Raw genomic sequence first — 24,892 nt, forward strand, 5'->3', positions numbered from 1 at the left:
TTGGCCCATAATGTTGCTCCTCGCTGCCCACTTTTGATGGAATCAAAGTATTGGCATTAATATCAATCTTATATCACGAAAAGCACATAAAAGTGGAGCTGTTATGACCATCGCAGATCTTTACTATTAATGTCTCTAGATGTTACGAAACTCATTATTTATTTTCATTGCGACGGACAAGCCGTATGGACAAAACGAATCTGATAAGCTCAGTTTGAAATAACCTGCATTGAATCTATTTTGTTTGCGACATTTTTTACGTCACATTACATCACAAGAACTAAAATAGAATTTGAATGATGATAATACGAAGGAATTTAATTAAATAATAAATCAATTTATAAATAGCGACAGCGTTCTGTGAATAAATTGCCTTCATTTGCTCAATGACCATGCGCCTCCATTAGGATATTTGTCAACCGAATGGAAAAGACAATCAAAACTTATACCAGAAAAAAGAAACGACCTGTTTAGCACCAATCGTTCAACGATCGATGTTGGCCATCATCGCACACTTGTTGCCTCTGTCACTCACCATAATTATCTGCCGGGCGATAAAGTCCCGGTCCAGACGGACTTCCCGCAAGTGTACGCACCACCAAATGTTGCTTTATTTTCGAGCCAGCCTTTCACCCGCTTGATCGGGTAACTTTCTGATTACTTTTCATGGTGTCAATGCGTCGCTCGCCGTTGTGGGAAATGTGAAAGGAAAAGGGTCAAAAACTTTTTCCGCGTGTCTGAAGCTCTCATTACCTACTAGCTTCGCAGGCGCAGGGCCGTGTTGATCGGTCCACTGGGCAGAAGAGTCACCCGGAGTACATTTTTCTATCATGAACTTGGGCGTCATCATCCAACCGGTTCCTAGGCAGAAGGTAGGGCACACCCAGTAAAACAAATTACCAACATCGAAGCCCTCGTGGGGTAGTTTTTCGAGGAAACAAATTTCGACCCCCATTGACACGCTCGTGAAAGTTGCTCCATTGTCTGGCCTGGTGGTGGTATTATCGATTATGCTCCGGAGTAGCACCACTGTCGTCATCGTTGTCGTCGTCGGCCTAGTCCCAAGACCTGCCGGTATGATGTGCTGTCAACGCAATAAAGCACGGGCGGACATATTCTATCAGACGGCGACCGAAGCGTGCGACCATTACTGACCGGCCGGGGCACGCACTAACAATTTTCTCACAACTCTCCTTCTCCTGTCAGAGACATCGTCGTGCTGGGCTTCTCTTGGGAACGTAAACTAGGGTGCGTTGGGCGAGGGAAATATCCTGTTTCATGGTGGAACACTTCTTGCGGCTCTTTTCTACAGGACGGCGTAGGAAAAAGGATCCCAGCCGATGAAAAGCCCAGACAGCGGACTGTGGAGTGAGAGAGAGAGAACGAAAAGGAAAATGTCCTGCCCCCAATTTCACCCAAAAGGAGGCGTGCAAGGCCGTGAGCAAGACCGGCCTCGGCTGGAGGCTCATTACAAATCAAAACAACGTAAAACTCACCATACCGTGTGCGTCGTGCTCTTGTTATTTGTTTCCATTCGAGAAGTTGCCCACCCTCCAAGTCGGTCAGGAAGCAGGGATGGGTCCCAACAGTGACAGGGAACAGAATTATGTGGGTGGCATGCTTAGGGATGAGATCGCTTTCTGTAACGTCAACGCAGACAAAACGATCCCGGGAATATTTCGGTTTGACTTGCCATGCGAAATACGTCTCGCAGAAAGGACGAGAGCTGACGAATAAAACATGCAAAATATATCTGTTTTATTCATGGGATATCGTCCTTACCTAACCGACAGACAAGCAAATGGGTGTGGAGAAATCACAAGTACCGTCTCCACCGGCTTGCGTGTGATGGAGGAAATGAAATATGTCAATCATTTTCGCATGAATAACGCGTACAATAACGGTACGAGCATCACGAGGCAACAGGACACAATAACGTGCTTTAATTTCACAAATTCGTGTTAGTTTTACAGCTTTGTGGCCTTCGATGAAGAACCACATAACATTTCGCTTTGTGTCACCAAAATGGCCATTGTGATCTGTGAACGTGAGACAAAGGTTCGACACACGAAAGCCTTCCTGTCAGCTCGGCTCACTTTCGGTTTAATCGCCATCGGATTGGATCATCGGCAGCAATTCACATTGTCGTCAGTCGCTACGTGCATGCCTAATTACTGACGAACGCACGGACACATGTTGCGTGATTATCGCTGCTAATTGGACGCTTCGGCGAAACTCAACCCGATCCAGCCCACCCACAGTGGGGGTGTGTCGGGTGGATTGAATTTCAATTTCCACCAAAGCAACCGCACCATCTATCGCAACACCATGGGAACCGACTGGCGTTAAAGTGCGATTCTTCAACCCACTCATTCAGGGTAGCCCGGGTTGCTACCCGTTTGCCTCCTGATAAAACCTGTTTATCGATCTTCGCCTGGATGCCCTGGAGGGCTAACGTGCCTCGAGCGTGACGAAATCGGTTTTCGAACGCAAACGCAAATGCCCCTACGGCAACAAGTAGGGCCGATGAAAGAGAATCCACTATGGAAGCAGATGCGATAAGCGAACAGGGAGAGGACGTACGGTTTCTGTTTGCATGCGGTTGCCGCCTCCATTGTTAAACAAATTCATCTTCTCGCAAACTCAAATTGAATTTGTCGCCAGCGCTAATGATAGCCGCCATCAAGCCGCGACCGAATCCGGGGAAGAAAAGCCACGTCGGTTTGCATTCTTGACGTCGCTTATTGCTCCCGGCGTCGAGCTTTGGAAGCCGAGTGATCTGGCTTGGTAGAGGGCGACTTTCAAAACGATGGCCAGGCACAAACGCTCACACACACACACACACACGTGGGACAGGGGCGCGTTGATTTGATGCTTCCTGCTTAGCGATCGCGATAGCGCTCGACCGCTCCGCTAGCGGCTTGTGCGCGACACGTTGATTAATTCGATCGCTCTTCCCCTCGAGGTGGCTGCTACTGCTGATGGCGTCGTGGCGTCGTGTCTCGTGGCGGTGGCCATTGGCGTATTGGCGAGTTCTCTCTCTGTTTCTTTCTCTCTCTCTCTTACGGACAAACCGGTAACCTGTGCGTGCCTACGGGCGGGGTTCGGAAAATGTTCGTTAATTGTGCTGAGAACGGAGCCAGGACCCGACGCAAGACGGTCGACTTCCGTGTTGCGTTGTGATTCGCAAGCGAACGGTAATTCGCCAATGTCACCTTGGCAGGCGCGCCTGTTTAGTTATTCACGCTGTACACCTTCCTCTAGCTTGCTGGCTTCACTTTCACCGGGGTGTTGGCATTTTCATTGGGGCGTTTTATGCCGAGGGTCACAAGCCTGCTGGAACGAAAACGATGGTGCTTTTTGCTGTTGGTGAAATTCAATCAATTCCCCGGGAGTTTCAGTCGTCCACGAACGGTGAGGTAAAGAAGAAAGCAGGATTGAAAAACAAAAAAAAAACCACGTAGAACAAAGACGTCGTTTGATCTGGAAGCTTCCTCACTGTTACGTGTGGAAAGCTCTCGTTGCACCTGCACCCGGCAAGATGAAAGGATAAAGGTGTGTGTTAAGCCGTTTCATCGGCTTGGCTTCCGGTTGGCAGGCGATCAAATGTCGGTTCCGGTGGGGAGCATATTTTCTTCGTAAAAATCTAACACTCAGCAAGGACGCAACGGACCCGGGTGTAAGGGCGTAGTTCAAGCAAACCGGGAGCTTTGCGAGTGTGTGCCATTATGGCGCAGTTGCAGCAATGCATATGTGTTTGTTTGTGCCCGGTCGATAACAATGCAATTCAATCGAAGAAAATTGCTATCGTCGGTTCGACGTGAATGTGGATTTTTCGAGCCCGTTCGTATCAGCTTTGTAGGGTTGGAATTCAATAAAAAGGTTGGATTTCACTGGGTAACATTAAAGATTCCTACACAACCCGTATGCAGGTACCAGACGCTGCAAAATTTAACGCAGTTAGGCTGGGAATTTTCACGGATCAATTTGCACATTTTTCCTGGCTGCTTTCACCATGATTACATATACTTGCACAATCACATAAAAGCCTTTACGTGCCCTGCTTTATCGATCTGCGTATAGAAAACAAACAAAGCAACGCAAACACGCATTCACTTTCGCGGTGGTAGGTAAGCCTACCGAATCTGCGAATCAAACTTCAATCAATCAAACGGGCCGGGCGGGCGGGTACATTTGCGAAAATTGATATCCTCTCTAGGGGGTCACATTTCGTGCCGCAACGACCGGTTGGCAATTTCGCGCGGAGCGCACAAAAGCACTGGTAAAATTGGGGGGAAAACCCAGCATGCACGAGAGACCGATGGGACGGGCGAGAAAATTGGATTAATGAAATCCTGCCTTCCGTGTCCCGCCTGGTGTTTGGGTTTCCGTGCCACTTTCACCAGAACGCTTTCGTAATGGCGAAACATAAGCCAGCGTTAGTTCTTTAATTTTCCTCCTCGAGCTCGGCCACCGAGCTCGCGATTGGAAAGCGATACTGTGTCAACGGTGTTCCGTTTGTTCACGTCAGGACTTTCCCCAGCGACAGAGCCGTAAATTGCGCATACAAACCGCTAACCAACGTTCGCCGCAATACGGGCCCACACGCGAACATGAACTGACAAAATTCACCGGCAGTTTGGCTAGGCCTAATGAGATTCCATTTTCTGATAACTCACGGTGCGTTTGTGTAACGTTTTGCACACAGGAAGCCGCAGGAAGCGAGTGGTGCGTGTATCGAAAGTTGCCAGTGGCGTTAATTGCCCGAACCGATCGCCGAGCGTAAGGCAAGTGCTTGTGGTGGTTGGGTTTCGGTCTCGAATGTGTTACTGTGGCCGTCCCTTCGGTCGTCTGTAAAACCAACACCGGGAAAGCGGGGCAGGACGAATGTTACCGTGATTGCGTGTGTCATTTGAAGCTGCAGTGTAGCAACTGATCGAGACGACGCCGACGACGACAGCGACGTTTAAGGTGGCCTCCTCGCGGCAATCGGCTACTCCCTAGCGGCATGATATAGGGCTATGGGACGGGCAGCAACCGGTTGTAACATTCCGCCAAGGTATTGGTAAGTACGCTGGTTGTCGAGCAAAGGATTTCCCACAAATTGTTTTCCACTTTTCGCGATTCGCTCCTGCCGGTGGTTTCCAACCGGCCGTGGCGGGCTTTTTGCAGTCGAACGGGTAATAATTCATGCATAAACGTTCACCACCAACTTTTCCGCTCGATTGAGCACTCCAGTGCACCTGTGCCATAAAGATGTCCTTCCAACGCTTCGATCGATATCTTCGTATCGTCGAATCGGTGCGCTTGCTTTTACTTCCAAGCGAGCGGAGCCACCGAAGTAATTGGAAGCGAATCAATATATATATATATCGGCGGAGGTCTCCCATCATGGCTTTCCGCTGAATTCAACCGAACTTCATCTCTTTAACCACGGTGACATGTGGCACTGAAGTGCGCGAGGAACGGTGCTCGTAAAAAAATCAAACCCACTCGATCGGCACGCCATCACAAACGCACCGAACTCGAATCGATACTGGAAGCTTCCATCCAAGCTAGCCGTGGCTTTTTTCCACTCTTTTTTCGAGCAAATAACATTACCCACCGTTCACCAGATTGTCATCGGATTGACGCGTTGGCTTCGAGACGTGGCCCACGCGTACGATTCCGATAGACATTTGTCACCGCTCTGTAGCCCGTCGACGAGTCTGAGTCTGCGGGGGTCACGCTTAATTAGACTAATGCGTTTGGAGTGGCAGTTGTACCGCCATGTAGGCTTAGCCATCGATTCACCATCCACCGCGAAGTGGGTGCTTTGTACCGCGAACATTCAATGGCTCTTACGACTATTTGGAAGGGTAGGAGATCAACAACCGTGTGTTTAAAAAAAAGAGGACAAGCACACGTTTGGGTGAATAATTAACGTCAAACTCGAGAGTCCTTTCATGCTGGGTACTCTGGAAGAGATCGAATACACGTTCGATTTCACACCGCAATAAAAATGGCCCATCAAGCCCTTTGGAAAGGTGACGGACGTATCCCGTATCGGAGCATCGAATACTGAGCCATCATACGGCACGTGCCTGCCAGGGTGTTATGCTATTGCACGTTTTTCTTCAAACTACCTGACACCTGTCACGGGCGCACAAGGGGTATAGATAAGGCTGCCTAAATAATGCTACAAGCTAGAATCCGTTCCGAGTTAACAGCACACCGAGCAGCATAATGTGATTTTCATCCAGCGAGGGTTTTTTTTTTTCAAATACCTAGCTGATGCTCAAAAAATTGGTTGGAAATAATCCATCGAAAAGAATCGACTGCGTGTAACCGCGGAGATGAATTTTCGTGCACCGACAGCAATCGATCTGGCGATGTGATAAAATGTGGAGGCTTAAATTTCATCAGCCCGTGCTGAGCTGAAATGGAGGTTGAAAAAAGGTTCCAAAAGGCAAGGGTCTGTAAATGAAACCGTCTAACGGTCGTGAGGGAAACCGTGGAGAGTGGATAGCAGGTTACCGACGGTCTGATATCGACTTCAATCCCGGAACGGGGCGATTCCCGCCATCAAACGCCGCTAGGTGTAGGGGTGGCAAAAATCGATATTATCTTTCGCCGGTTGGGCTCTAATTTTAGAACCAGCGGAATCCAGTGGAGCCGTAGGCTCGTACACACGCGCGCTCAGCCGTACAAACACACATCTCCAGGTTACACATTTACATACGAACCGCGGGTGAGCGGTCGCTTGTAAGATCGTTACACCGGCACCGTGTCATCGACTGACGGCATCAACGTGAGCGAATACAACGAGGCATGGGCTCGCGGTAGCTAAGAGGGCAGGATAAATAACAAAATGCTGTATGCATGAATAATGCATGACCCTCGGCTCGCACGTCGGTGCATGGAACAGACCTGTTTCTCGGTAGTGCCGTTGGAAGCCCGGGTCCCAGTTCCAATCTCTGCCGTTGCGTCCGTGTAATTCATATTTTCTTCCCCGCGGGCCATTCATATCGATGTAATCGGCTCGATGGATGGGCTTGACTCAGGATGTCCGATACGAGCCGGCCAAGACGGTGGGCTATGAATAATGCCATCGATTAAAACTTGCCCTAATGGGACCGGCCAGAGCGACACAATCACTTAGCGTTTGCAGTGGGTTAAAAGCAGGACAGAGTTCCGATTGCTATCCATCGTTGACTGTTGTAATGAAATGTGTTTACTCGTCTCCACCTGACGGGGTTTTGAAACGAACCTTCTTCTCTCTCTCACACATCAACCCACACTGTGACGTGTTTACAAGATCAAAACAACATCGTTAAAGTGGAAGCAGAAAAAAGAAACGAGGGCCTATTCGGCTCATCCACTCGTATCAAACCATCGCAAAGCGATGAAGCGTGTCTTGTGAAACTTGACCCTTTTCGGTGGAACATTACCAAGCTCAAACACAAGCCGTCCCGAGTCGCCTTTTGTGCCCAGCTCCGTGGGTTTGTAATCTACGTCCAACAAAACAAACCGAACCCGCCGGCGCTGGTAAGCTGCTGCTTAATGATCCATAAAGCAGTTTAGCTGCGCCGTGTTTTTCCGTTGGTGGTGCACAAAAAAAATAGCTCGAATGGGAAGTGGTTTTGCGGGAAAATTGAAAACTCCTCGAACGGATTTTTTTTTTGCATTTTAGTCTCTATGGCCCGACACGCACGCAGGAAGGTCGTTCCTTAATTAGCGGTTTTAATGGAATTCTAAATGGAAAACCAGTTTAATTATGCAAGAATTAAGCCAAGTTCGCGTACTGTACGGTGTTCAGTGCGAGTTGATTGTGAATGGACGCAATTATTGACATTCAAACGGGGCACTGAAAGTAGTAAAGTACTCGGCGTCTCAATCTGCACCTTATTTTAAAGTACTGGGCGTCTTCATCGCTGGTTTTTGCATCGTTTGAAAATAATAAAATTATTTGATTACCGAAATACGGTACCAGAATGCTTTGTGCTGTCTTTATCGAATGGGCTGATGGAGCATAGACATAAGTAAAGGACTGGGCGTCTCCATCAGCACCTTTGTTGTGGGTACTAGGCGTCTACATCACTATATTTGCATCATTTGAAAATTAAAAAAGTCTTTTTATCTGAACGGTAAAAGAAACCACCATGTTTATTATGATTATTGCGACATTTGTGCTGTCTCCCTCGAATTTGGTTGGTACTTGTATCACTTCGCACACAGCATTGAAGATAGTAAAGTACTGGGCGCCTCCATTACCTACCTGTTTTAAAGTACGAGACATTTCCATCGTTTGAAAGTAATGGAATTATCTGATGCACGTTGAAATAACAGCACGGGGTTTCTCTCAAACGTTTATCGAGACATTTGTGCTCTCTGACTTGAACGGATGGGTGCACGTATCAATCCACACATCGCTTCGGTGCTGTGCTGCGGGACGCGTTGAATAAATTACGCCACAAAATTGCTTCGCGTGATAGCTCCGTTTCAGTTGGAGCTGGTCAGCTCACCCTTGGGGTAGAGTGCGACCGGATAACAAATTGCTTCATAGCAAGCACGCAAGGCTACGACACGGCACGGCTTGGTGAGATGTGGCTCAAGTTCGCTCACGTATGAACGGGCACCGACTGGGAAGATAATCAGATTACGAAGTAATAATCATACATTATCCCTTATTGTTTTGATGCACGGTGCCGTCATTAAACGTGTGGAAGGAGACCGTGTATCGCCAATGGAGACTTTTATGCGCCCTCGGTGAACCCAAGGGCTTATATATGCGTGCAAAATGAAGTAGTTGCATTATGCAGGTCCGTTATCACCTGACCAGATTGTTATCGGCTGGGTGAATTATGCCACTACTTGATGGCTATGATCCATTCAGAGAAATTTTCATTCCCATCGGTTAAGCTAGCGACTGTTGCGTGTAGGTACAAATGCAAAATGTCGTAAGTAATGTCAGGTGAAAGGACATCATCAGATGGCATGTTTATGAGCCTCCCATTTGATGCTATCAATCACTCCGCCTATTTTGCATGTCGTACACAAACCATCCACACTAGATTTCATTCTCATTCGTGGCGGAAACTTCATGCATTCATTTTCAAAAAAATGACTTTCACCTGGACTGCTGCTCCTTATCGCCGTTTTGTTTTTTTTTAAACCACAATGGCTACTTATGTTATGTCTCCCTCGACGAAGTGAGTGCCTACCGTAGCGTGTCAAGTTAGCGTTCTGGTGCTCCCGTACGGAGAGCGCATGTGGTGGAACGATGCGCATTCTCGTAAGCGTACACGTATGACAAAAATCACCGTGCCCATGAATGGAAAATGCCAATTTCCACCGAGCACTGAGCACCGAGCGCCGAGGGACTTTACGATAATGGTATGCAAAGAAGATGAAATATTCATACCCAATGTATGCGCGATCAACGCTTATCTCTCGAGCTGCGGTGGAAATCCACGTCGTTGCTGGGGTCAGGTGTAGCCTACATTCAGGCGCAAACGGTCTGCCTAACCGCGAACATTATGAGAAGCATTCGGGAACGGCCTTCGCTTTCGTGCCAGAGGGGTTTCGGAAATTGAGATTGACGGCATGATCAAATTTTCGTCTGCCCCAAAACTACGATAGTAATGAAGATTGGTTTTCCCCTTGACGCAGGAATAATCAGCATCGCTTACATGCCGTCCAGGGGTGCTTAATGTGAACATAGGCGAATATGAGCTTTCGAAAAATACGAGCCCCATGCATTAGCTCGCTCCAGTGATTGGGCTCCAGTTTATGGTTCCTTCTTAACACTTTCTTCTTTCTTTGCTTGCTTTTATTAGATGCAGTCATAATCGACGTGTTGAGACGAAAGAGGAAGAAAAAAGGCAGTGATAGAGTGAAGGCGGCGACGGGAAGATGCCGTCACGGAATGCCCTATGGACGTGGATAAAGCTCCTCGGGCTGGCACTGGCGGTGCTGGACCTCGCGTCGGTGTCGGCTCAATCGAACTCGCCGCAAACATGCCCCCCGGGTAGCGACATCAGTCCGTGCGTGTGTCAGGTGAAGAAGAACGGTCTCGACATCCTGTGTGAGGCCACCGACGTGCAGCACATCACCAAAGCGATGAGTGCGCTCAAGGGCAAGAGCCCGATCATCTTCTACCTGAAGCTGCGCCACAACAACCTACCAAAGCTGCAGGGCTTCGTGTTCCTGGCGCTCGACATTCGGCATCTGACCATCCACAACAGCAGCCTCGCGACCATCGAGGAGACGTCTCTCAGCTCTCTCGGTAAGTGGGCGCGGGATTCCTTTTCTTTTGCGGTTTTGTTTCCCATTTTGCGTTGCGTCTCCTTAGGGAAAATCCCAACCTGAATACGTGCTGGCACGTCTCGAAGGCTCAAAACGCACCAAGCACTCTATTGTGCGAAACCTAGACTTAACGGGAAAGGCGAAGTCGTCGTCGACGAATCACGACATACCGGGCACGTTGTTGGAGGCTCTTAAAATTTTACGATTGACTGCTTTTGCGCCATATTTGTTACAGCCACTGCGCAATTAGGCGGCGAATTCGTGGAACCGGAATTCGTGCCGCAGCTCGATGGGCACACGCTGGAATGGAATCGTTCTGCGCTCGGTGTACCGGCTCTGGGAGGAACGGTTCATTTCAATAAAAATATAACGATTGTCTGAAGTGAACATTTTATGGCATCTCCGAAAAGCTTGCTGCTGAAAAACAGATGAGATTTTTATCTCACCGTGCCGTAAAACCCCGATACCCGGGTGGAACTTTGATAATGACTAGGCCATTGGGGAGCGTTTGTTTTGAGGGAATATTTTGCTCGTTATCTGCGTCGGCGATGCAATCTCCGGTGGACGGCATGGAATGAAGCCGTTGTGTTTTATGAGTAGATTTTAAAGGATTTTAATAGAGTGTCTACGCCGGTGGAGCTTAACTTTTGTTATGCTAAGCTCACTGAATGAAAGCTTGCACAAATGAGTGAACCAACACGGGAAAAACGTCACACTGTTCCAGGCGCACTGCTCAAAATGCAATCAAAAATTCCATCCAACTGCCCACAAAATGTTTAATGCATGTCGCATTGAGCATGGTAAATGAACCGCCGCTGCAAAAGAGCACGAGAACCTCATTTGAATGTCCGACCCTGATTCGGCAGGGGCGCGTAATTCGTTTGCCTTGGCAATTAGCATGCTAATTAAAACCGTACCACGCTTTTTTTTCTGCAGGACGCGGCCTGACGCAGCTCGATGTGTCCCAAAATCAACTGATGAGCGTACCGTCGAGTGCCCTAAAGAACCTGCACTATTTGTTGATCCTGAACCTGAACCACAACCGCATCTCGCAGATCCACAACCGAGCGTTCGAGGGCCTCGACACGCTGGAGATTCTCACGATCTACGAAAACAAGCTGACGTTCATCGAACCGGACGCGTTCCGTGGGTTGGACAAGTAAGTAAAGCGAAGCGGGATCCGGATGCGGGCGGCTTGATTGTTAATGTATAAATCATCAACCCCGATCGGCAGGAAGCTAAAGCGGCTTAATTTGGGCGGAAACGACCTCACCTCGGTGCCGCAGAAGGCGCTTTCGATGTTGGAAAACCTCCGGAAGCTTGAACTCCAGGAGAACCGCATTAAAACAATCAAAGAAGGCGATTTCGAAGGTGCGTAGTAACTGAAACTCCGGCACTTGATGAGCGAGTCTCTGATGTGGTTCACGGGCATTTGCAGGTCTGGAGAATCTCGACTCCCTCATTTTGGCTCACAATCAGCTAACGGAAGTTCCGGCTCGGGTGTTCTTCCACCTAACGCTGCTCAACTCGCTCGAGCTCGAGGGCAACTCAATCTCGTTCATCGCGAAGGAAGCGTTCGAGGGCTTGGAAGGTGAGCATCCGACATCAGGGAGTTACGGATCATTAACGATGATATCGCATCGCTTAACCATCTGGTTCTTTATTTCGAGCAGAAAATCTCCAATATCTCCGCCTGGGCGACAACAACCTCCACATCATCCCGAGTGAGGCCCTGCGTCCCTTGCACCGGCTGCGACATCTTGACCTGCGCTCGAACAACATCTCCGTTATTAGTGAGGACGCTTTCGTGGGTTTCGGAGACTCGATCACCTTTTTGAATCTTCAGAAAAACGAGTAAGTATCGCATGGCAGGCGAGTGACCGCAGTCAGACGTGAATCCCGCCAGTCGGGCAACTAACGAAGGCATTTTTTTGTGGACGGACTTGTCGACCGAAAGATGGTATCCTTCGATGGAAACCATTCCCTCGGAACGCTTTGGCATTAATTAATGGCCGTTTCTTTGGGGCACGTTCGCTTTGCCAAGCCCTTGCTTATGCTCTGTTTGTGTCGTTGCGTTTTTTTTTTCTTCTCTGCTTTGTACCATCAGCATCAAGGTCCTGCCGGCACTCGTGTTTGAAAATCTCAACTCCCTCGAGACGCTCAGCATCCAGAACAACAAGCTGACTCGCATACCGGAGGAGGTGATGGAGCCGATCATGGACTCGCTGCGTGTCGTTGATATTATGGGTAAGTGAATACGAGCTGCCATTAGGTGGTTGCGTCGGGTGGGCGTTGCCAGATGAAAAGACTCCTCTTCGCTACTTGTTTTGAGCGTTTTGCAACTCGCAAGCACTCTGATGGCTTTACTAACTCCGGGAGGGCGAAAAGATAACCATTTTTAATGAATACGTACTGTGTGCAAGTGCCAGCGCGAGAGGGTGTATCCTTAATTTATGTGCGCCTGGTGGCATTAGCTGCGGGAATTGAAGGTGACCAGCTCGGGGTCGTAAGGGAACGCAAAAGAACGGCACCCGAAGATTACAATCTAAACGAGGGTTTCCAGCGCCCTCGTCTCGGAAAGCACACGGTTTTTCATTCGGTTCCCTCGTGCCGGCATGTGACAAACTTGTTGAAGTCGTAAATTAGTGGCTCGGTAAGCATTTGAATTTATGTGAACATTAATTAAACTCTACTCTCGGTCTTGTGTGGGTAGCATCGTCACGACACCGACAGTTCGCTCGCTGAGACGAGTATACACGAGCCACGAGCCACAAAAGTTACACAGAATGATTGCGAGTTATAGCGCGCCCGCAATCCAATATACGAGCCATAACGAGAGGAGAAAAAAGATAAGAAATGTTTCGATTATCTTTCGTCTCTAATTATTCAATTTTTGAGTCGAAGTTGACACTCGGCAATCGTCATCACGATGGAGCAAAATGCAAATGAAACGCCCGCGAGAAAAACGGCGAGGAAAATGAATTCCTGTACTTCGTTATGCTTTTTGATTTCTAGTGACTTTAGACATTCACTGATTTCCATCTCAACCGGTTGAGCTGAAAGATGGAAAAAGGCGTCGGAAAAAAGCATTCTCTCTATCATCTCGAATATGACTCGTAACCACTTCCAAGTGCCACAGCGTGAAGCTGACAATATGGCGGGAAAAGTTTTCGTGTGTCCTCAAACCGAACGAGACGGCCCGGTGCTGGGAAAAAGGAAGCGCGCCTGATATCGTCTCGCTTCCGGTGACAACTCAATCAACTTCACTGGTAGTTTTTTTTTTGGTTACTTTATTCCACGCCTGCACCGTGCCCGTGAACGTGCCAACTTTTGACACGGTTTCCGGCGCGCTGGTCCGTAGAGTTGGGCGAAGAGGAAAAAATAATGTCCGTGAAAATGGCGACACCGACCGGATGCTGGTACGGAGCGTTGCTCTATGGTGGCGCAAATGGAATTCGCTAGTGTCGACGGTGTGCTCGACATTTGCCCGTGGGCTAGATAAATGAAGATCAATCGGGGGACATTTTATTTTCCCGACTCGAGGACGAGTGACGGTGACACCGCTTCGCCACATGGGCCATCGCACCTAATTTGATCTGGGTGGATTTCCTGCAAGTGGATGGAAGGCAACAGCCATCTCCGGAGAACTCGGGTTGCTGCGTGACGCTGCTAATGGAAATATATGCGACGCGTGATAGTGAAATGGCCCATTCGTTGCCAGGCCGCTTGATTGGAGGCTTGATTTTCGATTTTATTTCATTTGGCTAGCCCACGCTACGAAGCAATGGCACAAGGGTCCATCAGCTGCGTGTGACCTCGTCGTACGATCGATACGAATTATCGATAGCGACCGAACAAACTATCGGGAAGTGTGCGAAAGAAAATTGGTTTTCCGGTTGCCCATTTATTTGGAAAAGTTTTATCGAGCTTGGTGCTCGGCACCGAAGGGACCCTAGGCTCGCAGGGATTTGCGAGGCTCAAAGTTCAAAGATCGATACACATTTACTACGGTGGGTTCACGGAAGGTAGACGAGAAAAGTAGGCGCTGCAAATGAGCCAAAAATTAAACGCGCCTTCTACGACCCCGAGGAAGCTCCTGCGTGACTTCCTATCTGCGTTCTGCGTGCGGTAGAAGAACAGAAGCAAACAAAAAGGCTGACAGAAAACGTGGTTTCGTGTTTATGATTCATTGGCAATCCCCTTGATTGTAATAAAATCTTGACTATCCCCGTGGGAGTGAGTCTTGATGGTCTCGAAGGTGGTAATAAAACAGGTATTTGATTAATTCACGCGTTTAGGATTGTTACAATCCATGGCAAAAGTTTCACAGAATTGCTACAATGTTCTTGCCGTGGTGACATGAGCAGAACCTTGCAATCATTACTATGCGTAGCAGTAAATGGCAATAAGGATACATCGTAATGAATGAATGCTCACTCAACCCAGCCGGCTAACGAGCAGACTAACCAATGAGCAGTTGGATGAGCATCGTTGAGCAATTTACGATAAATGGCGCTAGCGCCCGTTATCTGACGAAGCATCTCACTCACGGAACACCGGATCGCATTTCATTCGCATCCTATCGGGCACGTCACGAGCTTAACCCTATCCGGGGCGCGCCCGAGGAGCACGTGCAATATTGAAAGCTCAAATTACAACGGCCCCATCCCACCCGGTTGTGGGCGGATTCGATTCTCTTCCTTGCCTTTATCCAGATAATCCATTGATCTGCGCGTGTGAGCTCGTCTGGTTCCCGAACCTGCTGCGCGACCTGAAGAACCGAGACGACGAGATGACCCAGAAGAAGCGCCCCATGTGCATGATGGTGAACGAACACCGGGAGTACTACGTCCAGAACCTGCCCGTTGAGCGGATGAACTGCGTCGGCAAGAAGTACCACACGTCGTCGCTGAGCGGCAACACCGCTCCGGGCACCGTCAAGGATACGCTCCTCACGATGGTGGCCACCGTCGTGACCGGAACAGCACTGATTGGATACGGCAGGCTCCGCTAGACGCGTGGGTGAGTAAGTGGGCCGAGGATGGCGAAAGAGCGAGAGAGAAAGAAAGAGAGAGAGATGGAGAGTGCACGTTTGGGAATAGGAGCCCTGGAAAAGGAACGTGTGGGAAATTTGGGGTGCAACCCGAGCAGACGGACAGAACGGGATCTAAAGTGTAGCGTAGGATAAGAAATAAAGCTAGGTGGGAATAGCAGGAGTTGGTGTGGAAAGAATAGAAGACGAAGAAGAAAAAAAAACAACACAAATATCATCGCAACGGTACGGTAGTCAATTGGTTCGGGATGGCAAACGGTAGCAGACCGGAGCGGAACAAATACAAATGTCACTTTGATTTTCCACGCTTGCTTTGATTTGCGATCGCGGGCGAACGGTGCGGTTCGATCGGATCGGACAATTTTTCCCCGGGACGGGAAAAGCCCGAGCCCGGATCGGCACGCTTCGGAACAATGGTGGCGTCTCGCGAGAGTTCCCTTCTGCCGGCGTACTCTTCACCGGCGAGGAAAACAGAAATCACATTACCAAAGAGTCTTTCAATGGAGTAAACTACATGCATACGTTTCCGGAACGCGCTTCTGCCGATCACCGCGAGCGAGTGGAAAAGCGTCCGGAAGAGGGAAATGATGTTAGCTTCCAGCAATGGGTAGGAAACAAAACAAAAGTAAAAACAAAACGCAAACAATGCATGTGGTGTTAGCAGCAGGCGCACAACAGAAGCACCTTCATCCCGGAGGAGCAAGCGAAGGCGAAACAAAAATGGAGAATGTTTTCGCGCAAAACGCAAGCTGCGTTTGGCTCCATTCCCTTCCGCGGTGCGTGGGGGAGTTTTGGGGAATTAGCTTTTAGGCGCTTTGCTTTCGGTTCACTCGTTCTACTTTAAAGCTTTCCACCGAGCCTGGCTCGCGTAGAATCGTTCGCACGTTCATCGTAATCATAGGCTAGACATTCATCTCCAGGCAGGAAACGTGGAAGTGGAAGCTGAAAAAATATATGCACGAGAAAGAGAGAAAGAGAGAAAAACTTCGCCACCAGAAGGCGTTGCTTTATGACACGTTCGACACTCAAGCAGGCATCCAAGCGTGAGGAAATGAACCGGGAACCTTTGTCCAGTGTCAGGTGCAAGGGTTCTCGCTTCGTGCGCTGGACGCCATCGCTGGGAAGGAGTCGAGATAGATCTACAGACTTTATGTTCAGCGAAGGCTACGTTTCGTTCCTTTTAACTTCAACCTGAGTTTGGCTTTCACAGATAGACGGATAGCATATAGGGAGCTAGTTCAATCGAACGTCTCCCCTGCGAATGCAGAAAGAGAAGAAAAAAAACTTACACTCAGAAATACGCGCCTGCAGCGCAAAGATGGATGTATTTAATCCTATTTACATATACAAACCACACCACGGCGTGCATGTTGAATGTATTTTTCATCTCAAACCATGCCCCCTTCTCAGTGTCAGTGTTTCGATGCACAGCAAAGAGTTATTTACAAGCGATTTGATTCTGAAAGCAACACCTTGCAAGTAATTAAACATATCACTTTGAAGAAGCTAAAACAAACCAAACAAAAACACCCAATCGTATGCATATAAACGTATGTTTAAGAATGTTTGAATATCTATGAATATATCTACTATATACACGTATACCGCATATAATTGCGTGCGCAAATGCAACAACAAAAAAGATATTGCACCAAATATGAAGCTATGGAAAAAGGATTCAAAGCCTAACCCTTTAAGCTACTCAAAGCAAAACATATCATCGGATGTGAAACCCAAACATGAATTATGATACTTCAAGTGGAATCGTGACCAGTTCACATTCGCACACTTTACTAGATGTCTATGTTTAAAACAACTGCAGCAACAAAAGATTGCGTGAAAAAAAATTCGACACATATCAAAGTAAATATTCCAAATGAAGAAGAGCATTAAAATAGCATAAGATACCGGTTAGAGCGTAAGTGTGTGTATGTGTACGAGGAGCTTTCAGCTGCAAATTGAGGGAAAGGATACAATCATGTTATTACATTTTGATACATTGTTATACATCCAACGGAGAGATAGAGGCCGTGTAGGGCCGCATGGATCACGGTCCCTTAGCATGGTTTCTTCCGATTCCAAACATATCAGGCAAACCCCCGTTACCCGCAAAAAAAGGACGAGAGGGCCCACAACAGCGTAAAAGGCTGACAAAAACAAAAACAAAAAAACATATCACCCAAGCGACAAATTGAGAGCTGAGCCTTTTTCTTTCTTCTGGATTTTCATTACGATAAGGCGTAGCAAGGCGAGCGCAAAAAAAAAAAAACAAATGACTCGCGGTATTCCACGATACATAAGGTGCATATCAATCTTCGTCCTGTCGTGCATGTGCGGCGGACACGAAGCCAACTGATCGTAGCGTACATTATACTCACCCTTAACCCCCGCTTTGGGGTGCGAATACTCTTTGATGTTCGTTCGCCAATCTCGTTCACGTCGCTGTTCGACTGTGAGCTGAAACGCGCATCAATTTTCGCGTTCCCCTTTTTCGTCCTGTTCTTGTTATTGCACAGAGCGCGATTTTTCATGCACAAAACATCACCACATCACAACAACACCCAAAACCGCCCGCTCGAACACGCGTATCTTTTTGCGCCTCTCGTGCGTGGTTCCGGTGGGGTTGAACGAAAAAGCTCGTTCGGGATCTCCGAAAATTAAAGAAAAAACATACACCCACACACCCATACATATCCCAAACATATCACTAGACGGTAAGACATTGTTCACACGGCCGGTTCGCATCCACTCTGCGAGGCGAGCTTGGTTGTGTTTTTGTAAATCAAAATTTGCTACGGTGTGCCCGGCAGACCACGAACCCGAACCCGGAAGACCACATGTACCCTATCGCTAGAGCGCCACTAAGCTCTCCTAAAGCTCTCTGCTGGCGATCCTGGGTAGAGGATCTCGCTCCGCTCCGGGTAGTCAACATGATCTAAAATCATCAACTAAATCTAACGCAGTAACCCACTGCGCATGGCACACTCGATGTAACACGCCAAGCGTGACAGCACATCACCCAGCACGCTTGCATACCGAGCTGATACGTCAATTGCACCCATCACTGTACGCACATTGATCCTGGTTTTCCTTCACTGTACTGCCTTCGATGTACTTTTCTCGCTCATCACCGACATCCTAAAACGTGTGGCTAAAGCACACCTACACGTAATGTTGTACAGATAGGTCGCAACCCAAGCTGTAACGGATATTTCGTGTGAAAGATGAAGCCACTCTGGGTCGTGGGTCGAAAATGAGATGAGCAAATCCGCCGAAAGTATGCGTTCGTTTTTTTTGGGCTTTCGTTCGCGTGCTGGCATGTGGAGCTGGAAGCGAGAGTTTACGGTGTATTACCCCTACCTAGCTAGCTCGTAAGCGTTACCACTGCTCCGAAACCTCGGAAGCAAAAGCCGGATGGAAGCGGATGCAACTCAAATTAACATTAATATTACATTCGTATACATGTGAGGGATTTGCACTGTTCGTGCTCTAGCCGTGTTTCATTCGCACCATCAGATCTTTCTGTGGCAAGATGTCCCACTCTCCAGCCGTACTCATACTCCTCCACCGATCCACTGCACTGGTGCTTTGGATGTTTCCAGAACAGGATCACCCAGCCCAGAGCCCGCGTGAGAGACGTCACGTCACGGCGGATACTGTTGAGTTGAGTATTTGAAATTTGATTTCCGTAGCCACACGCGTCTTCGGGAGCTTTTCACCTCAAAAGGCATTCTCGAGCACGCACACGTGTACACCCTTCGCTCTCCTCCAATCACCCACTCTCAGACCCTTTTTCGTAGGTTTTGCAATATCGTTCCATAAGCGCTCAACTGAGGAAACACTCCACGAGAGCTGGTGCAGTTGCAGTTTTTTCTTCACATTCGCATTAGATGTGTATGTATGTATGCGTGCGTATGTGTGTGACTTGTGTGTGTGTGTCTTTTTGTTCCCCTCGTTCGGGATTTTCCATCTACCACGTGTTAGCAATTGTTCCGTGGGGTCGAGTGATAAGGTGCCCCATTTCACTTCACCATTCTATCGATGTTTCATGTTGCTCGCAACGCGGTGGCAGCTAAAAGAAGACGTAAGCAAGGCGTGTGTAAGCAAATTTACAGCAACTGGTTATTCATATTGATAAGAAACAGAGAGAGAGAGCGGCAGAAGAGCGAAGGACGATAAGAGAGAGTGGAAGAAAGAACGTAAATAAATGTGCCATTGTTGCACGAAGAAAAGATACAAATCGATATCAATCACCCAGGATACTTACAAAAACCAAAAAAAATACACAATCTACCCACTCAAATGATATTAAAAGCTACAGGAAAAAGCGTTACACTTACTGTTCGATTGATTTTCACATACACAGAAAGCAAAACCAAACACTACGAAAGCTTGTTGTTATTAAAACGATTACTACGATTAAGCGGGCTTCAAACGCGCCCCCACCACGATTCGTTACACGTGCAGGCATGCAAAATAGGATAAAAATAAAAATGGACACACAATGCAAAACATTTACGAAACTCTATGTACGGCAAAAAAAATAAAACAAAGCAAAAAAAGAGAAGTAAAAAACAAAACCCCAAACCGCAAAACCAACCGAATGAAAGCAAGCAAACGAAACAGACACCGCATCAACGGCAGCAAAGGGCGCATGAAACCGAAAAAGAAAACCCTAGAACACGATCCGCATTAATAGCAAAACCTTCAAGTAGCTTAGGCGTTAGAGGCACTAGAAGCCGACCAGGCTGGGCTAGCAGCCGCCGTTAGCGATCGTTAGAGAGCGAAGCACACCGCCACCCAGCAGTAGGCACGAGTCCAACCCCCGAGTAGGACGGCAATAGAACTAGCGCAGCACATTAGATCCGACAGAGGGCACCTCCGGGAGGTCCCTTTTTTCGATGGGTGGCTAGGGCAGCGTTGCAAGGAGGTGTTGAAAATGGAGGTCATATTTGTATTTGCAACCTGCGGATTAGGCTGGCAGATTAGCTGGGCAAGCCCAACAGCAGCACAGGACAGCAGCTGCGCCAGGGACCGTTAGCCGTTAGCGGCACGGAATCAATTGGGCAACGATTCGATGGGTTTGGTTCGATGGCAGCGATGTTGCCGAAATGCGTAGTTTGGGTGCGGAATGGAGGAACCATAAATGCGATGCTAAAATAAAGACATTTCCCCGATTCGATTCGGAAGCCAAACACACCGGTTTGTGCTTTTATTTCGCACGCTGAGAAACGGACGATAGAGAAGAAGCTGGTTGGTTGGTAAGTACTTTCGTTAATTTTATTAGTCCCTTCTTTTTGATTCCCCTTTTTTCCATCGGAATGATTTCCATCGCAAGTTGAAACGCTTCACGAGTGCGCTCGTGGTTGCATCCTTACGATCCCCAGTGGGAACATCGAAAGTCTGAAGTTACACACCCGCCGATGTTGCTCCTGCGTCTCGAGGTCCTGTGGAAACAGCCCGCAAATGAGAAAAAGATTCACGATGAAAAAAAAACCCATGTTCTCTTCACGAGCCAAGACCGGGAGGGTACTGCATCTGTGCCGGTGTGTGTCATTTTCGCGTCAACCAGCTTTGTGTTCCTGCCAAGCAAAGGATAGCTGGTATTCTTCATGCCTGTTTCCGTTGCCTGAGAGTGGAAAACGAACCATCAACTTGCGGTAGAGCTTAACGAGGAATGAACAATAAACGGGTTGGGCAACGAGCGAGACAGCGATACAGCGTGTACGAGAAAAGGACACGTCGACGGTACGAGACATTGACGTTGTAACAAAGCCACGACAGGACGTCACATTGCAAAACAGTTACGGAGCAACGGGACAACGACACAGCTAACCGGGGCTAAATGCATCCGACGCTGCCGATTAGTCATGCCGGAACAACGGACAACTTGGACGGAAGGTCTGAACACAACTCACAAACGGCACAGAGCACAACGAGGAAACACTGTGGAATGGAAATGGCATTGGATCTGGCACCATAATTACCACTTGCGCTTACCCATCAACGGCTTCACAGTGGTTGCTTTTACTCTTCACCAGTCATAACTCCCATGAATTCTGCAATAGCGGGAAAAGCAACATTAACGTCTAAAGTCGAGCAGTTCGAGCAGTCGAGCCATCACAAGTTACCTTCGAAATCAACCGTTCCTGAGCCATCGGCATCAATTTCCTCAACGATGTCATCGAGTTCGTTCTCAGGCACGGCACCGTCCAGCTCACGCAGGATCTGCTTGAAGGAATTCACCGGGATGAAACCCGTGCCTGTTTGTGCGAATCACACATTTGTTCGTTAGCAAAAGTGCTTGAAATGTCCACCGCTTGATGCTTACCATCCTTGTCGTACATCATGAACACTTCACGCAGTTCAGCTCGCAGCACGTCATAGTCCTCCTCCGGCTCGACGTAGTTCGATGCCAGCTCGATAAACTCCGAGAACTCAATCTGGCCCGATTCGTCCTCATCATAGTCCTCCATGACCTCCTTCAGTTCTTCCTCGGAAAGTGCGTACCCGAGCAGCTCCATGATCGTACCGATGACCTCCAGCGAGATGCTGCCCTTCTTCTCAATGTCGAACGCGTTGAAAGCATCCTGCAGGACTGGAACCCAAAAAGCGAGAAACGTCAGCCGATGGCAAACACGTCACAAACGCGGTTAGCTCTTACTCTTCAGCTGGTCCTTGCTCAGCTCAGTCTTGTCCAGTTCCGACTTCTCCATTGTAAGCGTGGGTAGGTTGATTGATTAAGCAACGATGAATAACGAGGCGTAACGCTAGCTTGCAAACTATCACAGTACTGACCGTGACCGCGGGTGGCTCGAGTCCCTTTTGTAAAACGCAATCCCACCAGGCGGGCGCGCGCCAAACTTTACAATCGCTTGCGAGCTGAAGACCTGTGGGTTGCGGTTTCTTTGCTCTATTTCGATCATCAATATAGCTGCTCTGTTGATCATCGCGAGCCGATACGATAATAGGATCAACCTAGCCGCTTCTTGTGTAGTGTAGCCGATAGTGCAGCTGCATTCGACGGCACGAGGAAACCGATGCAACTGCGCGTCATGCGAGGTGGAATGCGTGTTGCATACCTTCGGCTGACCCGCACACCAAGATCGTGACCGAGCGTGGGGCAAAGGTTATAGTGGATCGGTTGCCAAACGATGCGAAAATTGAAAAACCGAACATCACCTGCACCCTTGTAATTGAAATAAACCGATAGCAAAGGGGCATATTTGATATGTTATGACACTAGTTGAGCGAGAGAGAGAGAGAAAAGTCCAATAAAAACGTTCCGGAATCGTTGTAAAACGTGGGCTTTATTCGCATCGGGAGCCACTATCACTTGTCTGCGGAAATTAATACCCGAGCGCAAATGGCACAGAAATGCATGAATCAATCCCACAATCAAGGGCGCTGTTTTTATCGCGCTCAATTACATATATTTTATTTTATATCGGTCGTGTTTTTCTGCTTGCATCGTGATGGGCACAAACAAAAAATAAGCTCCATTTCCAACAGTCCGTGCCGTGCGTCGGGGCAACGGTGATAAGCAATCATCACAGTTTTCCCCACCACGCGGGTGAAATTTCACTGCGTAATAGCGCGTAATACGATTATGAATCGAGCGTGTCGGTGAGGGCCGAGTTTGCGGTTTGCTTTTGTGTGCCATTCCCACCCCCATGCAACAGCAAAAAACTACGGTATGGAATTGTAATTAGATTTGTTGATAGGAAAAATGGCTAGCTTTCGCGCACGATCGTGTGTGTGTGTTTGTGTGTCTGTCTGTGTGTACATTTTATTATTGCAAAAACTCCCTTTTTTTGCGTGTTTTTTTGTTGAGTTGCTGTCGTTAAAACCTCGCCTGTTGGTAATCATCGGATGAAAGGCACACAGCTATGCATACGGAATAAGCAGCAGGTCCCTGTTCGGTGGGTGGAGTTTTGCCGTGGTATGGTTATTGCCTAATTATGCTCCTGCCCTGCGGCAGCACTGCACACGGTTCCCATTTGTTCGTGCCTTGGGCGTATACGTGGAAGCAGATACGGAGGACGTGGTCGAGTGGGGTCAAGTGGTGGGTGGGCAGAAATCCCCGACGAAGGTCCTGCGGGAAAATAGAGAAACAGCATGAGGAGCGTCCTGAAATGCCGGTTCACTGCGAACAGGACGTTTTGCTAAAAGGGACGATTTTAATTGGAACGAATGAAAATTGCTACACAACGGCGAATGAGGAAGTGTGTTTGAAGTGACACAATTTCAAAGTCACATGACATCCGGTTGCAGAAATGACACGAGGCCAGCGCCAGGACGTACAGGAATATGGCCGTTTTTCGAGACCGGACGTGGCTGGGAAAATTACGATGGGCTACGGTTATGCAAATACGAGCGTACCTTTCGGTGCAGGAGCAAAGGCGACGGCATCACACGGACGACGGACGCTTACTCTCCGGTCATAACCGCCATGAACTCTGCAAGCAGACGGATCGAAGTAAATAGCTCGTATCACAAAAGCTGCACTACAAAGGCACGCCTGCTCACCTTCAAAATCAACCGTCCCAGAACCGTCCGCGTCAATCTCATCTATGATGTCGTCGAGCTCGTTCTCCGGTACGGCGCCGTCCAGCTCCTGCAGGATCTTTTTAAACGTTTCCAGCGGAATGAAGCCGGTACCTGGAAAGGATTTCAACAAACCAAACCACCACTAAACACTCCATCGCGTACGTGTCGAGCCACCGGGACCATACCATTTTTGTCGTACATCATGAACACCTCGCGAAGTTCGGCCCGCAGCGCATCGTAGTCCTCCTCCGGTTCGACGAACTCCGACGCCAGCTCGAGGTACTCCTCGAACTCGATCTGACCCGACGCGTCCACGTCGTACTCCTCCATGATCTCTTTCAGTTCCTCCTCCGAGACCGTTTGGCCGAGCAGCTCGAGAATCGTGCCGACGACCTCCACCGAGATGCTGCCCTTCTTCTCGATGTCGAACGCCTCGAACGATTCCTTGAGGACTGCATGTGGGAGAAATGACACGTGTTCACTTTTCGTGCGTTTTCACCAGTACCAGGACATGACACGTTACCTCGGAGCTGATCCTTGCTCAATTCCGGCTTGTTCATGTTGTGTGCGGTGATTGGGTGTGGTGAGCGCAAATCAAACAGTAAATTCCTTGCAATGCCGCGACAATACTGAACGGGCTCGCAGGTGGTCCGAGTCCTTTTTGTAAACGACCGTTCCGCGTCTGACGGCGCTGGTGATTACAATCGCTTGCGATCCAATACCTGCCGGTTGTGGCTTTCGTGCTCTATTTCGAGGGATTCTGATCGATTGATTTTGTAGCACAATGTAAGCACAATTTGATCGTTTCGATTCACTAACCGCGTGCGTCGGATTCATCACCAAATTGCGAGTCATTGTTGTCGTTGTGTAAACGAGGCTGCCACGAGCAGGTGGTGACGGCTCGTATAATTAATTGCTGAGTTTCTGAAGTCGCAGGTAGCTTCATTTTTTTGGAAAACTGATGGCAGTAAGGATATAATGTCCGTAACCGTGAAATAATGT

The 24,892-nt window shown here is 48.5% G+C and overlaps 3 protein-coding genes across 3 annotated transcripts; 1 reads left to right on the forward strand and 2 right to left on the reverse strand.

Moving 5' to 3' along the window:
* The first annotated feature begins 4,822 nt into the window (after nt 1-4,822).
* On the forward strand, nt 4,823-17,613 carry LOC128726355 (slit homolog 1 protein). Its single transcript, XM_053820158.1, has 8 exons — nt 4,823-5,065; nt 9,819-10,267; nt 11,224-11,446; nt 11,522-11,658; nt 11,726-11,878; nt 11,961-12,141; nt 12,395-12,534; nt 15,003-17,613. The coding sequence occupies exons 2-8, from the start codon at nt 9,895-9,897 to the stop codon at nt 15,299-15,301; spliced, it is 1,506 nt and encodes a 501-aa protein (XP_053676133.1). The 5' UTR covers nt 4,823-5,065; nt 9,819-9,894; the 3' UTR covers nt 15,302-17,613.
* A 3,547-nt stretch (nt 17,614-21,160) lies between these two features.
* Nucleotides 21,161-22,056, reverse strand: LOC128724672 (troponin C, isoallergen Bla g 6.0101-like). The gene is made up of 4 exons (XM_053818393.1): nt 22,005-22,056; nt 21,672-21,938; nt 21,472-21,603; nt 21,161-21,399 (listed from the first exon to the last, which is right to left on the reverse strand). Exons 1-4 carry the CDS (start codon nt 22,054-22,056, stop codon nt 21,368-21,370), a joined length of 483 nt encoding a protein of 160 aa, XP_053674368.1. The 3' UTR covers nt 21,161-21,367.
* A 1,041-nt stretch (nt 22,057-23,097) lies between these two features.
* Nucleotides 23,098-24,450, reverse strand: LOC128725899 (troponin C, isoallergen Bla g 6.0101-like). Its single transcript, XM_053819672.1, has 5 exons — nt 24,414-24,450; nt 24,076-24,342; nt 23,870-24,001; nt 23,723-23,799; nt 23,098-23,435 (listed from the first exon to the last, which is right to left on the reverse strand). Exons 1-4 carry the CDS (start codon nt 24,448-24,450, stop codon nt 23,771-23,773), a joined length of 465 nt encoding a protein of 154 aa, XP_053675647.1. The 3' UTR covers nt 23,098-23,435; nt 23,723-23,770.
* Between the last annotated feature and the right edge of the window lie 442 nt (nt 24,451-24,892).

This window comes from Anopheles nili, chromosome 3 (assembly GCF_943737925.1).
Source record: "Anopheles nili chromosome 3, idAnoNiliSN_F5_01, whole genome shotgun sequence".
In the NCBI taxonomy this organism is placed as follows: domain Eukaryota; kingdom Metazoa; phylum Arthropoda; class Insecta; order Diptera; family Culicidae; genus Anopheles; species Anopheles nili.

Coding starts and splice junctions, on each gene's coding strand:
- LOC128724672 (XM_053818393.1), bottom strand. CDS start 22,056: ATGGAGAAGTCGGAACTGGACAAGACTGAGCTGAGCAAGGACCAGCTG. Junction 21,604..21,671: donor CATGATGTACGACAAGGATG/GTAAGCATCAAG, acceptor TCGCACAAACAG/GCACGGGTTTCATCCCGGTG. Junction 21,400..21,471: donor AGGAACGGTTGATTTCGAAG/GTAACTTGTGAT, acceptor CCGCTATTGCAG/AATTCATGGGAGTTATGACT.
- LOC128726355 (XM_053820158.1), top strand. CDS start 9,895: ATGCCGTCACGGAATGCCCTATGGACGTGGATAAAGCTCCTCGGGCTG. Junction 11,447..11,521: donor GCGTTCCGTGGGTTGGACAA/GTAAGTAAAGCG, acceptor CCCGATCGGCAG/GAAGCTAAAGCGGCTTAATT. Junction 11,879..11,960: donor AGCGTTCGAGGGCTTGGAAG/GTGAGCATCCGA, acceptor TATTTCGAGCAG/AAAATCTCCAATATCTCCGC.
- LOC128725899 (XM_053819672.1), bottom strand. CDS start 24,450: ATGAACAAGCCGGAATTGAGCAAGGATCAGCTCCGAG. Junction 24,002..24,075: donor CATGATGTACGACAAAAATG/GTATGGTCCCGG, acceptor AATCCTTTCCAG/GTACCGGCTTCATTCCGCTG. Junction 23,800..23,869: donor TGGGACGGTTGATTTTGAAG/GTGAGCAGGCGT, acceptor GTCTGCTTGCAG/AGTTCATGGCGGTTATGACC.